General features: G+C 50.1%; 1 protein-coding gene across 4 annotated transcripts in view; it reads right to left on the reverse strand.

Moving 5' to 3' along the window:
- Positions 1 to 217: 217 nt before the first annotated feature.
- The window catches only part of Nadsyn1 (NAD synthetase 1), a 30,190-nt gene continuing 17,353 nt past the window's right edge, over positions 218 to 13,054 (reverse strand). For all 4 annotated transcript variants that reach the window (XM_034489051.2, XM_034489043.2, XM_076914122.1 and 1 more), the window contains 10 exons: positions 12,523 to 12,571; positions 12,016 to 12,118; positions 11,035 to 11,203; positions 9,435 to 9,570; positions 8,649 to 8,755; positions 4,713 to 4,844; positions 3,326 to 3,395; positions 2,719 to 2,847; positions 2,124 to 2,300; positions 218 to 411 (listed from right to left, as the gene is read on the reverse strand). In XM_034489051.2, coding sequence (XP_034344942.1) covers positions 361 to 411; positions 2,124 to 2,300; positions 2,719 to 2,847; positions 3,326 to 3,395; positions 4,713 to 4,844; positions 8,649 to 8,755; positions 9,435 to 9,570; positions 11,035 to 11,203; positions 12,016 to 12,118; positions 12,523 to 12,571 — 1,123 coding nt within the window. In that variant the 3' untranslated portion in view covers positions 218 to 360. The remainder of the gene's footprint in view (positions 412 to 2,123; positions 2,301 to 2,718; positions 2,848 to 3,325; positions 3,396 to 4,712; positions 4,845 to 8,648; positions 8,756 to 9,434; positions 9,571 to 11,034; positions 11,204 to 12,015; positions 12,119 to 12,522; positions 12,572 to 13,054) is intronic.

Raw genomic sequence — 13,054 nt, forward strand, 5'->3', positions numbered from 1 at the left:
CACTGGCTGCTTGCACAGAGAACCTGGGCTCAATTCCCAGCATCCACATGATGGTTCAAAACCATCTTTAGCTCTACTCTCAGAGGACCTAATGCCCTCTTCTGGCCTCTGTGGGTACCAGACATGTGTGTGGTACACAGACATATATGTAGGCCAGAGACCATACATATAAAATAATCTTAAAAAGAACATTTTTTGTTTATATTTTTTATTTCCTTAGAATAAATTTATCTTCCTTGAAAGGTAAACAGAACATAGCTCCAGGCAGGCTATGTCAGGAGCCATTGGTGATTTGAATTCATATTAGTGGTCCTTGGGGAGGAACTGTTTCCATATAGGTGATGGCTTTTCAAAGTTCTCCTAGATCTGTTCTTGCCAGGTCTGTGATGCTTTCCTCTCGAGCTGTAGAACCTGGAGAGAGAAGCCCATCAGAACCATCACCCTTCAAAGAACCAGCTGCTGAAACTACCCACCAGGGCCATGAAGGTTATGGACACCCAGGGATAGAGTACAGATAGCACTGGGGAAAGGCTTGGCACAGGGGCCACTGTGGATGGTGAGATTCCAGGTGCTTCTATTTCTGCCCACTGTGGGGCCACAGAGCATCAGAATCCTCTGCTGATCTGTAGAAACTGCCACCAAGTGGCTCTTTCTGGGAGGTAGAGCAGCCAAGCCCTTATTGCTACTAAAGAAGTCAGAGCTTGGTGCTAGAGAGATAACTCAGTAGATGAGAGCACTTGCTGCTCTTCCAGGGGATCTGAGTTCAGTTCCCAGTAGCGACGTCAAGCTTCTGTAACTCCAGCTCCAGGAGATCCAGTGTCTCCAGCCTCCATGGACATGTACCTCACAGGAGCAACTCCATAGCATAGATATGCACAATAGTTACAAGGGACAACAGTAAATTAAACAGAGAGGATGCAGCTCCCACCCTCTGCCTTGGTGGCTAAACTGTGCCATTCCTGTGACTCAGTGACAGCAGGATGCAGGGACAAAGCATGCTACATCAGCTACATCAGCTACACAGGGTGTAGGCTTGCCCAGCCAGCGGGGACACAGGACATAACGTCCTGACCCATGTCTCTCAGCTTCCCAGTGGCCTCCACCTGCTCCCAGTGGCCATTCTTCTTCCCACTGACTTCCACCAAGTCTTCTGGGTTACTGGGGGGTAGACTTCGGGGTGGTTCCCAAAGTCAGCTGGACACAGAGTCATTTCTTTACAAGGAGAAGCCCAGAGGGTTTTCCAGCACCATGCCAGCCTTCTTTGGCTGTGGCACTACTGATCAAAGGGACTGGATGAGTCTCTTACGGACAGGGGACCATCTGGCAGCATCCCTACCTTTTTTCTGGATGTCAGAGGCACTGACCCCAGCCCAGTCATGATGACTTCCACCTAACAACATGGAGGTGGGAAGTACACCTTGCAACTTCAAAGCATGCCAGCTGCTCAGTGATCCTTGCCACAGCCAAAATTCCTACCAGTCCCTTCTAGTCCCTTGGGTTCTGCAGCTTGGCACAGTACTGTCCAAGGTTTGCCCTCTTTAATCTGGGTTGAACAACTGTCTCTGTTCAGCAGAACAGAGCCAGGCTGGGAAGGAGCTGGGTTTAACTTGCCATCTGTGGGTGTTTCCACTGTGGTCTTAAGAAAAGGAAAGGAGGGAGGGAGCTAAGTCTGCTTTAATTAAAATTGTACCTTTAACCCCAGGACTCGGGAGGCAGAAGCAGGAGGGTCTCTGGATGTTTGAGCCCTGCATGGTCTACATAGCAAGTTCTACAGAGCTACATAGAGAGAACCTGTCACAAAAATATGTCTGCCTGCGGTTGCGCATTCCTTTAATCCCAGCACTCAGGAGGCAAACACAGGCAGATCTCTGTAAGTTCAAGACCCTTCTAGTCTACAAAACAAGTTCCAGGACAGCCAGGACTGTTACAGAGAAACCCTGTCTCAAAAACTAAACCAAATCAAACCAAAACTATATATGCTTATCTATGTGCATATACATAAATACATATAAAATAAAATCATCCATATCATGCCATTTTGCATTTTAAAAAGTTTTTCTCCTCGAAGGCAGGCCCTGTACGTCCTCCCAGGCATGACACAAAAAGCTCTCTGCCGTGCCTACCTGGTTGTCAATGCAGAGGAACTGCCAGGGCCACCTTGTATTGTACAGAAAGGGCCTCAGGTCAAACCTGTTGTCATCAGGACTGTAGTTTTCAGCGTGATATGCTGGCGTGAGGGTCGTCATCTTGTGTCTGTTCATGGAGTACTTTGAGAAAAATAGCTTTACCTTCTCAGCCACCTGGTGGGCAAGGGGCACACAGGTTCCAGGTTAGAGAGGCAGGAAAGACTCAAAGCTGAGAGCCCTGCTTTGGGGGGAAATAAGCAGGCAGCAGGTGCCAGCCCTGCCCATGGCTTTTCCTGATAGCAGTGTGGAGATTTATCAGCTGGGCTGGCACTCACTGAGCTGCAGGACTCTACAGACCTGGTTCTGACAGCCCAGAGCTATGCTCCAGGAGGCCTCTGGCCCAGAGACCTACTGTATTCTGAGACCTACTATAATGCAGGAGCATACCCACATGGCTAGTCCATACCTAGGTTAAACAGGAATCCCCATGCTGGTAAAGATGAAAACCAAAAAATGTTACAGTGTGTGAAATGAGGTCATTATTTTGGGGTGATGCCCAGGTGGCTCAGCCTGATGTCACACATGGCTTCACCTGTCTCGGTGTACAGCTGTCTTTCCACATGTTGAGCAGTTTGCAGAACATGCTGTAGGGCCCTGCCTTGGCGACTTTCCGGAGCCTGCCGAAGATGGAGAGTTCTGGGTATGTCATCCCCATGTCTTCCTATGAGGACAGAAGTATGTTCAAAATGCAGTGGGGTGGTGCCGGGAGGGTCCTTAGAGCCTCTGCAGTTGGGGACCAAAGGTCCAGGGAGGTGAGGCTCCCCAGGGCCAGAAATTGGTGCCCAGCTGTGTTCTCATAACTCATTGGATGACAGGAAATACAGGTCATGGAAATACAGTCATTGGAAGATGACTAAAACCCTGCAAGGCATGGGAGGTGGTGGACTCTATTCCAAGGTTGCTCTGAGGTAGAGAACCTGCTGTGAGGAACCTGCTGTGAGTCCTTGCTTGCTGTCCTCACACTCCCTCTGACCCACCTGTATCTCCCCTTTCCCCAGCCCTACCCACCATGAGAAAGCTAATTCAGGGTATCTGAGGTCAGTGATTCTGTCAGCCTGACTTAGCCAGGGGCCTAGGGCAGCAAAGTCTCCTTGGCAGAAGGACCAAATGAGAAGGGGAGACACATCCACCATCGTTACCTCATCCACTTGAGACACCTGCCCATCAGCTAAGGGCTCTAGCTCTGCAGTGGCTGGTGCTGACAGGATGCTGCAGGGAGACACACCGAGTTAGTCACCAGGGTTGCAAATGTGCTCCTGAGCTCTGGCAGGACATCCCTAGACAAACTGCAGTTGGGTTGGCCATGACTAGCAGGGCTATGCCTGGGCTCATTCATGGTCCTGGGTCTTCAAGACCCAAAGAATGATGAATCAAGGGCAGAAGAAGCTGATGAGTGCAGGGCAGGAACCCTCCACTGCAGGGCTCTTGGGATCAACAGACTTGGCAGAGCAGGTATGATGGGGTAGTCTGACACACTGCAGGACTCTTGGGAAGATCCCCAGTCTATGCCTGTGAGCTGTCAGGAACAAACTCTCTGTGACAAGCAAAAGAATCTCCACATATTGATGGAGGTCCCTGTGAGGGGAGCAAGGACACAGACTTTTCCTGGTACCAGGAGCAATGCTGCAGTGTCCAGACAGGCTGATAGGCTGTGGATGTCCTCAACAGGTACCCAGAGATCAGGCCTGCCAGGTGCCAGCACAGTCTCCCTGCCTTGAGACAGCAGCAGCAGAAGAGCCAGTCTTGGAAGAATTGTCACTTAAGACACTTAGTGTTGGGGGCTGACTTTTAACAGAAAGCGGTTATCAGCTTTGCAGCCATCTTGAGCCACATACCCTGACATGAGACTTGGATTACAATAGCCTACAACAGCTGAGCACACTCTGATAATCTTGGTTTAGATACCTTGGGTGTGTGAGATTAAAGGTGTGTGACTTAAGAGTGTGACTTATAAGTGACCTAGAGATCAGATTTAGAGACAAGACCTAAGGGCATGATTAAAGGTGTGACCAAAAGGCATGGCTTAGAAGTGAGATATATAAAAGGCAGAGGCAGACAGAGATCAGACACAGCAGACAGAGGAGACAGAGAAGCAGGCACTTGGGAAAGAACTTGGAAGAAGTAACTTGGAACTTGGAGGCACTAGGGACTAGGAACTAGGAACTCAAGACTTGGGACTTGGACTAAGAAGAGAGACTGAAGAATAAACGGGACTGAAACACACTCTGTCTGGTCTCCATTCCTCGAGACTGACCTCACTCTCTCTCTCTTGCTGAACCCCGCCCGACCTGTGGACTGGAGCGGCAGCTTGGGCTGGGATACAGTGGCCGCCAAAGTGGGCCAGCCTAGGCCCCAACATTTTTGGCACCCGAACAGGGACTAGTGCGGGGTCCCAACAACTTAGAACTGTGGGTGCAGGAACAGAAGCTGAAGAGCAGGGCACAGGGAGCTAAGCAGGGTGGCTGAGTAGAGCAAGCATGGTCCTGGTGGCCCAGGAGTCACAGGAACACTGGCAGGAGCACTCACGTTTGCAGAACAGGAAGCTGAAAGCGCTCTGCGCAGAACTGGACAAAGGCTCTCAGGTCCGTCTTGCTGATGCCACCTATGGGGTTGATGTCCGCACTGGAGCAGTCATACTTGGTCAGGTAGCCGAGGAGACTGTCAGGGAGAACAGACAGAGTCCTCATGGTTCCTGAGGTATTGAGGGCTATAGGGTATACCGGTGCTGGCCAAGGGCTCTGTTCTTCCAGGGGCCCTAGAAGTCAGAAGCCCAGCACAGCCCAGGCCCTAGAGAAAGCCATCAAGGTTATATTGAGCACACTGGCTAGACACCTGTTTTGGCTCAAAACGCTTGGGTACCACAATCAGCCCACTTGGAACAGCTTGTCTAGAAGGCCAGGGTCAGCTAAGTGGAGCCAAGGGACAGAGGCCTCAGAAGGGAAGACAGGATCTCGCACGAGTACACACTCAGCCTGGTATAAAGCTCTGAGCCACAGCTTTCGATCTGGGACCTCACATGGCAAAAAGGTCCCTAAAGGTAAACTACTCCAGACAGAGATTGACCTGGATTACAGGGTGGGCTTGAGAAGCAACCACAGGCCTCCTCCAAGGGAGTAAGAATTAGAGAGCCAAGGCCACAGGGTACCATCAAGATGCTGATGGTTGGAGAGTACAGGGAGGGTGGGGCTGATGGTGGGCATAGGAGCCTCCAGGGCCCTGGGGGTGGGACCAGCAGCCTGAACACTTGGAGGGCTTGGAGCAGCTACCCTGCAGTGGCCGTGAGAACAAACAACTCAGGGTTTACACACCTCCCAACTTAAGCACTGCCACAGCTCTGTCCCCAGCCACTGTGTCACAAGGTGACATCACCCCATCTCCTGGCCATATAGGAGTTTTTGGTGACCCAGTGGCTCCGAGCTAAAGCGGCAAACAGTGATGGATGCATCTGCTAGCTTCAGGTAAGTGTCTTCCGGTGGGACAGAGGGATAGCACAACTGTGGTGGGACTCAGACTGCCACCAGCAGGGCCCAGAACACATGATGATCTCCACTTTCCATGGCCTCATGGACCCTGGTGGGATCTGGCTTCATTCTTTTACCTCCTGCTCAGGTGACACTAGTCATCAGCCATGGCTGCCTATAGTGTGTTCCTGGCCATTGTTCTGGCCTCGCCCTGGCCTTCTGTTAGCAAGAACATATCCACCCCACCCTTACTCACCTATGAGTCACCCACAGGCTTGGGACAACAGCCCTCTTTCAGAAGGCAGCCACCAAGTGGCTTGGCTAATGTTAGAAACCCAGGCTCGTAGGCTCCCCTGTACCTCCCTGATGGAGGTTTCTGGGCTCAAGTTATGTGTACAAATTCCATGGACTGTTCTGAAGCCCTGCATTCCTCCCGGGAGCTGAGATTTCTGGCAGGTATCATCAGAAGGTACCTGACAGTCTGGGTTTACCTGAAGCCCAAATATTGAGTAACCAGCTGCCCAGGAGGTGGCCCTTGACACCACCTGGCAGCAGCATGTAGAATTGGACATATCCCTAGTAACATCACTGAGAGTAGGCGTGGCAAGCAGTGCCAGACTGCTTTGTCCTGACCTGAGCCCACTGCTAGTCAGTTTGCAGTAGAGGCCACAGCCCCAGGATAACTCTATACCAAGTCCCAAGTCCTCTAACAAGTCATTAAAGCCACTCATGGAACTTACTGGGCCCAAGATGCCACAGGCACTATACCATCATCCTTATGGCTGTGCCTCATCTCTCTCCAAGCTCCCCCAGACTCACTGCTTCTCTTGGCACCATCTCTTGGGGAAAAAAAAATCCTTGGCAAAAAAACAAAACCAAACCTGGGTGCCACTGCAGAGGGGTGGCAACCATCATGTTCCTGTCTCCTCCTCTCAACTGGTGATTCTTGCCCCCCTTTTCACTGAGGAGAAAAAGAACAGTCTTGGGCTCTGGGGAATGGCCCTGTATGTAAAGCATTCTCTACACAAGCACGAGGACCTGAGTTCAGATCCCCAGCACCCACATAAAGCTGGACACAGAGTACTCATCTGTGATCCCAGCACTCCTATGGAGACAGAATTCCCAGAACCTTGGAGGGCAGCCAGCCTGGAGTACATAGTAGTGAACAATGACAGCCTACCTCACACAGGTAGATAAGGACTGACACCGGAAGTTGTCCTCTGCCCTCCACACACATGCCATGGCGCACACGTTGACTGCAAATACACACACACACACACACACACACACACACACACACACACACACACTCACAACCTGCTAGGTGTGGTGATATAATCTTATAATCCCCATTCTCAGAAGGCAGAGGCAGGAGGATTGCTTCCAGTTTGAAGGCAGTCCGAGTTACACAGTAAGTTTGAAGCCACCTGTGCTTCATAGTAAGAAGCTGTCTCAAACCAAACCAAACTGTGAATATTGGGGGGTAGGGGTGGGGGGAGGGGTTTGTATGTATATGTGGGGGGGTGGGTGGATGGATGGATAGATAAATAAAGGTGCATATAGATGTATGGATGGATAGACAGGTGGATGGATATGTGGATGTGTAGGTGAATGGATAGATAGATGATTGAAGATATATGTAGATGTTTGTAAGTATGTATGTATGTATGTATGTATGTATGTATAGGTAGATGGATATATGGATGTGTAGGTGAATGGATAGGTAGGTAGATGTATGGGTGGGTGGATGGGTTGGGATGGGATGTATGTATGTATATATGGGTGGATGGATAGATGGATGGGATGGGGTATTGTTTGTATGTATGTATGGATGTATGGATATATGGATGGATAGGTAGATGGATATATGGATGTGTAGGTGAATGGATAGGTAGGTAGATGTATGGATGGGTGGATGGGTTGGGATGGGATATATGTATGTATATATGGGTAGATGGATAGATGGATGGGGTGTAGTACCAGTATTGTTTGTATGTATGTATGTATGTATGTACGTATGTAGGGGTGGATGGAGAGATGGATGGGTGGGGATATATGTATGTACAGGTGGGCGGATGAATGGATGAATTGGGATGGATATATGGATGTGTGGGTGAATAGACAGGTCGGTAGATAGATGTATGTATGTATGTATGGTTGATAGATAGGTGGGGTGGGGTATTATATGTATATATGTATGGGTGAGTGGATGTATATATGTATGTATATATGTATGGGTGGGTGGATATATATATGTATGTATATATGGGTAGGTAGGTGGATGTATGTATGTATGTATGTATGGGTGGGTAGATGTATATATGTATGTATGGGTGGGTGGGTGGATAGATGTATGTATATATATATGTATGTATGTATGGGTGGGTAGGTGTATGTATGTATGTATGGGTTAGCTGGTGGATGGGTAGTCAGAGTAATGAATGAATGGACAGATGGGTGACTCAGTTTATGACTAGACAGGTGAAAAGACTAATCAATGAATACATGATGTTTTAAAATTCCTCAGCTAACGAGGAGCACGTGGGGACAGTTAGGAGGTATGGTGGCTCACCCAAGGAAAAAGGGAAAACCGTGCCTGGGAAGGGGATCTACTGTCTCCACTGCTGGGTCAGAGGTTGGGTGGATTGTACCTGGAAACAAGAGAACCACTGGCTGTTTTTAAAGCAAAGAACAAAGGGATCTGTCTTCAGTTCACAGAGAAAAAAAAAATTTGGAAAACTTTTTGCAATGACATGACCTTTGAAGCATGGGCCAGGAAAGGAAGAGGAGGTGGTGGTCCTAGCATGGCTGACAGGAGCTGGAGGTAGACCAGAGACAGAAATCACCTGAGTGGATGAGTGTGAGCTGGGCTGGAGAAAGACAGAAGTGTCTTGGTCTGCACTCTCTGGAGATCCTGAGATTACAGGTAGGCTGTGTCTTGAAAGGACCAAACTTCCATCTAGAGACTTGGGGTGCCTGAGCCCATCCAAGCCAAACATACCTCTCATCCACATTGGCAGATCCAAGCACAAGGAGGCTTCCTCGAGCACCCCGAGACCAGAGGCTCAGCTGAGCAAACAGGTAGGCAAGGACCATTCTAATCCGAGCCTGGGTGAGAGAAAAGGGGAGTTATCCTGTGCTAGGACCCAGGAAGCAGCTGCACTATAATGTAATCCTAGTGTAGGAGCAACCAAGTTAGAACACAAACAGGTTGAATCAAGCTGTGCCGTGCACTGTTGGGAAAAGCCTCCCGGGCTCCCCCTGCACCAGTCCACAGTAGGGTAATAGCACCAAGAGTGACAGGAGGCTAGCACTGAGTAATGGTGGCTAGGAAGATATTCAGCAGTGCCCTCCACACCATTTGCCATTGAAGAGGTGGCCATGCACACAAGGGGCAAACAGAGATGGCATGCTGACGCCCAAACAGACAAACCCTGGAAACTTTTTCTCTTCCTGTTGACACGAGGCATGTAGGCTAACCAGGACAGCCCAGGGATAGGGCAGGGCCAGCCATGCCAGGCCTCGATGAAATGCACAGGTCCCCACATCTATTCGTGTGTGGTCATGCTCTGGCACACAGCCTCTCCAAGGCTCAAACGGGCACACATGCCCACATACACTTTCCCACGCTCTCACACTCACAGACCCAAAGCATGGCTGTGTGGCCAGTGTCACTAGTAGACTACAGAAGGTTAATTGCACTGCCCATCTCATCCCCAGGCTCCTGTCTGCTGTTACCTCCCCCTTCACATCTTTGTGAGGACCACAGCCAGGTTCAAACACCTACCTGCACATTTTGTAAGGCCAGGTTCTCCCTGCTGCTCCCTCCATGTGCTGAGAACTGAGGGAACTTCCGGGTCACCAGGCTAAAGATGCCCAAGATAGCCTTGACAGCAGTGTCAATGCTCAGACTGATGTGGTAGCTGGGGGGAGGGGAGAGAGGTCAGCACAATGTGCTAAGACATGCCTTAACTACCTTTAAAAACATTTCCTGGGCCTGTGTGTAGTGGTGCATGCCTTTAATCCCAGCACTGGAGAGAAAGAAGCAGGTGGATCTCAGGTGAGCCAGAGCTCCAGTGCAAGACCTGTCTCAAAAAAAAAAAAAAAAAAAAAAAATCCCTTGGGGCTGGAGTGATGGCTCATTAATTAAGAGTACTGACTACTTCTTCAAAGGACCTGGATTTGATTCCCAGCACTTACATGGGGGCTCATAATCACCTGCGTAACTCCAGTTTCCGGGATTCAATACGCTCTGTCACTCACATGCACATGCCTACACTACATATATAATTTAAAAATAAATTAAAAACATTTTCTTATCACATGTATCAGAGGAGACACACATTGCATGGCACGTGTGTGGAGGTAAGAGAACAACTTTTGGGAGTTGGTTCTCTCCTTACAGCACGTGGGTCCCAGGGATTGAATTCAGGCATCAGGCTTGGTGGCAAGCTACTAGCCCTCTCTCTGGTCCTCTATTACCACCCGACAGCATGGCACCCAGCCATGGTCAACACAGTCACAACACTGTAAAACCATTACTGCTCACCACTGCAGAAAGAAATCCTGCTCAGTAACCATCACTCGCCATTCCCATCACCCCAGCTTGACAATCACCAGTCCACTGTCGGGACTAACTGATCCACTATGGATATGCCCGGCTGGGTAACTTATGCAAATGGAGTGGTGCTTGTGGTCTTTAACACCTGCTGTGTTTCACTCAGCATGACAGTTCTAAGGGTCACTTATGCTGCAAAGGCACTCCACACCTTTTTACTTCAGAGTAACAATCCACAGTGTGCACAGATGGCATCTGGTTTAGCCATTCATTAGCCAATGGGCATTTGGGTCATTCCCTCCTCTCATTACTGTGGCGAGCTGATAGCCAGGAACATCCCGTAGAGGAAACTGTTTGGACTTGTAACTCCTTCAGGCATAAGCCCAAGAACAGAACTGCTGGTGGGAGGCTTTGACTGTGTGACAGACAGTTTCTTGTTTTTCTAAAGAGCCAGAATAAAAGAACATTCTGGATGAGGCAGTCACACCTTTTGGAAAAGTCTCTTTGATCTTCCCCACACAGCCTGCAAGCTATGTCCAAAGCCTGATGGACCAGCTCTATGGCATCCTGCTGACAGGGATATCTGACCTGCATCTGCACCTAGGGGCAAGGCTGGGTGGTACATGTTTATGTGTGTACATGCACATGTGTATTGTGTGTGTACATGTGAACTGTATAGTCTGGGGCTTGGCTGTATCATTTCCTTAAATTCTGACTCCACCCACAACAGCATTTCACTCAGCTGCCAGAGGCACATGAAGACCCTGCAGCCACAGCTCTCGCCTTTGCCATGGTGCCAGCCTGAGCTCAGGAGACGATGGAGTCCTACCTTCCAATCAGCTGAGCCAGCTGTGTGGCCCTGCTGTGGGTCTCCTGGGAAGAGTTCTCGCTGGCCATGTAGCAAGTGGTGAGCAGCCGTCCGCAGAGTTCCCGGGGATCCTGAGGGGTGTAGGTGCTCTCGTCCACCAGGTTTTGGACGTCTGTCAGCACTTGCTGATCTGGGGCCACCAGGGCAGGATGAGAATCACTATCTGCACAAAGTCTTGGTCTCCCTCCCAAGCACCCATGCAGCCAGGCAGCATCTTCCAAGTGCCAGCCTCTGTCTATCTCCCTGGAGACTCTATAGGTCCTAGGTACCCCGGTCTGATCCTAAGCTCCCACACGTCAATCCAGTTCATCTCTAGAGCCTACCCAGCTACCCCTGGTCTGATGCTAAGGTCCATCATAATCCATCTCCCACAGTTCATCTCCCAAGTTCCCTTGCATCTAGCTCCCATTGATAACTCTAGAGACCACAAATCTAGCCTGGTCCATTGCCCATAGTCCTATTAAAAAAAAAAAAAAAAAAAAAAAAAAAAAAAAAAGAGCAAGTCCCTCTTCCAGGTGCCTGCACACTGGCCCCTGTTCCCACAGGGTTAGCTGTGTTAACTCACTGCTCTGCACTGGGCTAACCTGTGTTTTGTGCCAGGTTAACTTCCAGCTCCTCTGCTGCTCAGGCTATTCTTAGTACCACTACACCCATGGAGGAGGAATAGGGTTGATCTAGGTTGCCAGACCCCAAAACCAGTGTCTGCCCCTAGGGTTGCACTGTTGACAGACAGTGGCAGGTAGATAAGGCCACATCATCTAACTGTCCAGGAATGGCTGTTACTGGATCTGGGTTCTGGGACTTGAGTAGAACAGATGACATCTGTCCCCAGCCATGAAGCCTCCCTCACCCACAGCACCCATGACCTGGGTTTATCCTCTGCTCTCTGCCTGGTTCCAAACCTGACACCCTCCTCAGATCAATGGCCATCATGTCACCTACTTCCGCTCTTCACAGCCTCACAGACCAGGCAACACATGGAGTAAACGATGCAGGCGCTGGCTGCACTGTCCACACCGCCACTCAGGGGCAGGAAAAATCCAGCCTGGAGGGGGCCAAGGACTGTGTGAACCAAGCTGCAGATAGGCTGTGCCCCACTCAGTCCTCAGCCTAGCACAACCCTGTGAGTCCCAGAGCCCTACAGGAATGCAGGGCTCAGCGCCATCCCAGGGGTGGACAAATGACACGTGATTGACAAGAGGTTTCCTAAAGGACAGGAGATGCTGTTCTGGGTCCCAGGCTGCCTTTTGCAGTTCTATGATGAGCACAATTCAGGAGATGTGGGAATTCCTCCATCTCTCAACAGCTCCACAGAACACCAGTTTCAAAGCAGGCTTCATCCATCTGGTCTCTGGCCAGTTCACATACACTCCCCCAAAGAAAAACAGCATCAACCTACCCTAGACTCACACACCAACTAGGAGAGCACATGGAGAAAAAACAGCCTACCTGTTTGCTTCGTCGAAGGAAGTCCCAAAGCCAGCAGGCAGGTCCAAGGCTGCAGGAGACGACAGTGTTGAGTCTGGAGCCGTAAGCCTGGCTCACTGCACCTATGCAGTAGCCCTGCATGAGCCCCCAGAAGGCAGTGCAGAGATACAACCCTGGGCTCTTGTTAGGCTATCTGCTATCTGCACTTCATGTCAACTTAGGCATTTTAGCTCTGAAACAAGTCTGCTGGAAAACCCCCCCCCCCCCCAAGATCCCTCATGTACCACACTGAGGTCTGGAACAGTGCCTCAGAGGTTAGGATCATAGTCCAGGCAGACTACCCTGAGAAGAACCAGGCAGCCTGGCCTGGTCTCATCAGCCACAACATTTTTTGTTGCTTTTTTTTAGACAGGCCTCACTATGTCACTATGCAGTTCTGGCTGTCCTTGAATTCACTATGCAACAGCCACTGCATCTCTAACCCCAATGAAGCATAACACCCAAGCTAGGCAGACTCTGGGAATCCTTGCAGCCCCAACACCTGACAAACCTT

The sequence above is a fragment of the Arvicanthis niloticus genome, chromosome 1 (assembly GCF_011762505.2).
Source record: "Arvicanthis niloticus isolate mArvNil1 chromosome 1, mArvNil1.pat.X, whole genome shotgun sequence".
NCBI classification, from domain to species: domain Eukaryota; kingdom Metazoa; phylum Chordata; class Mammalia; order Rodentia; family Muridae; genus Arvicanthis; species Arvicanthis niloticus.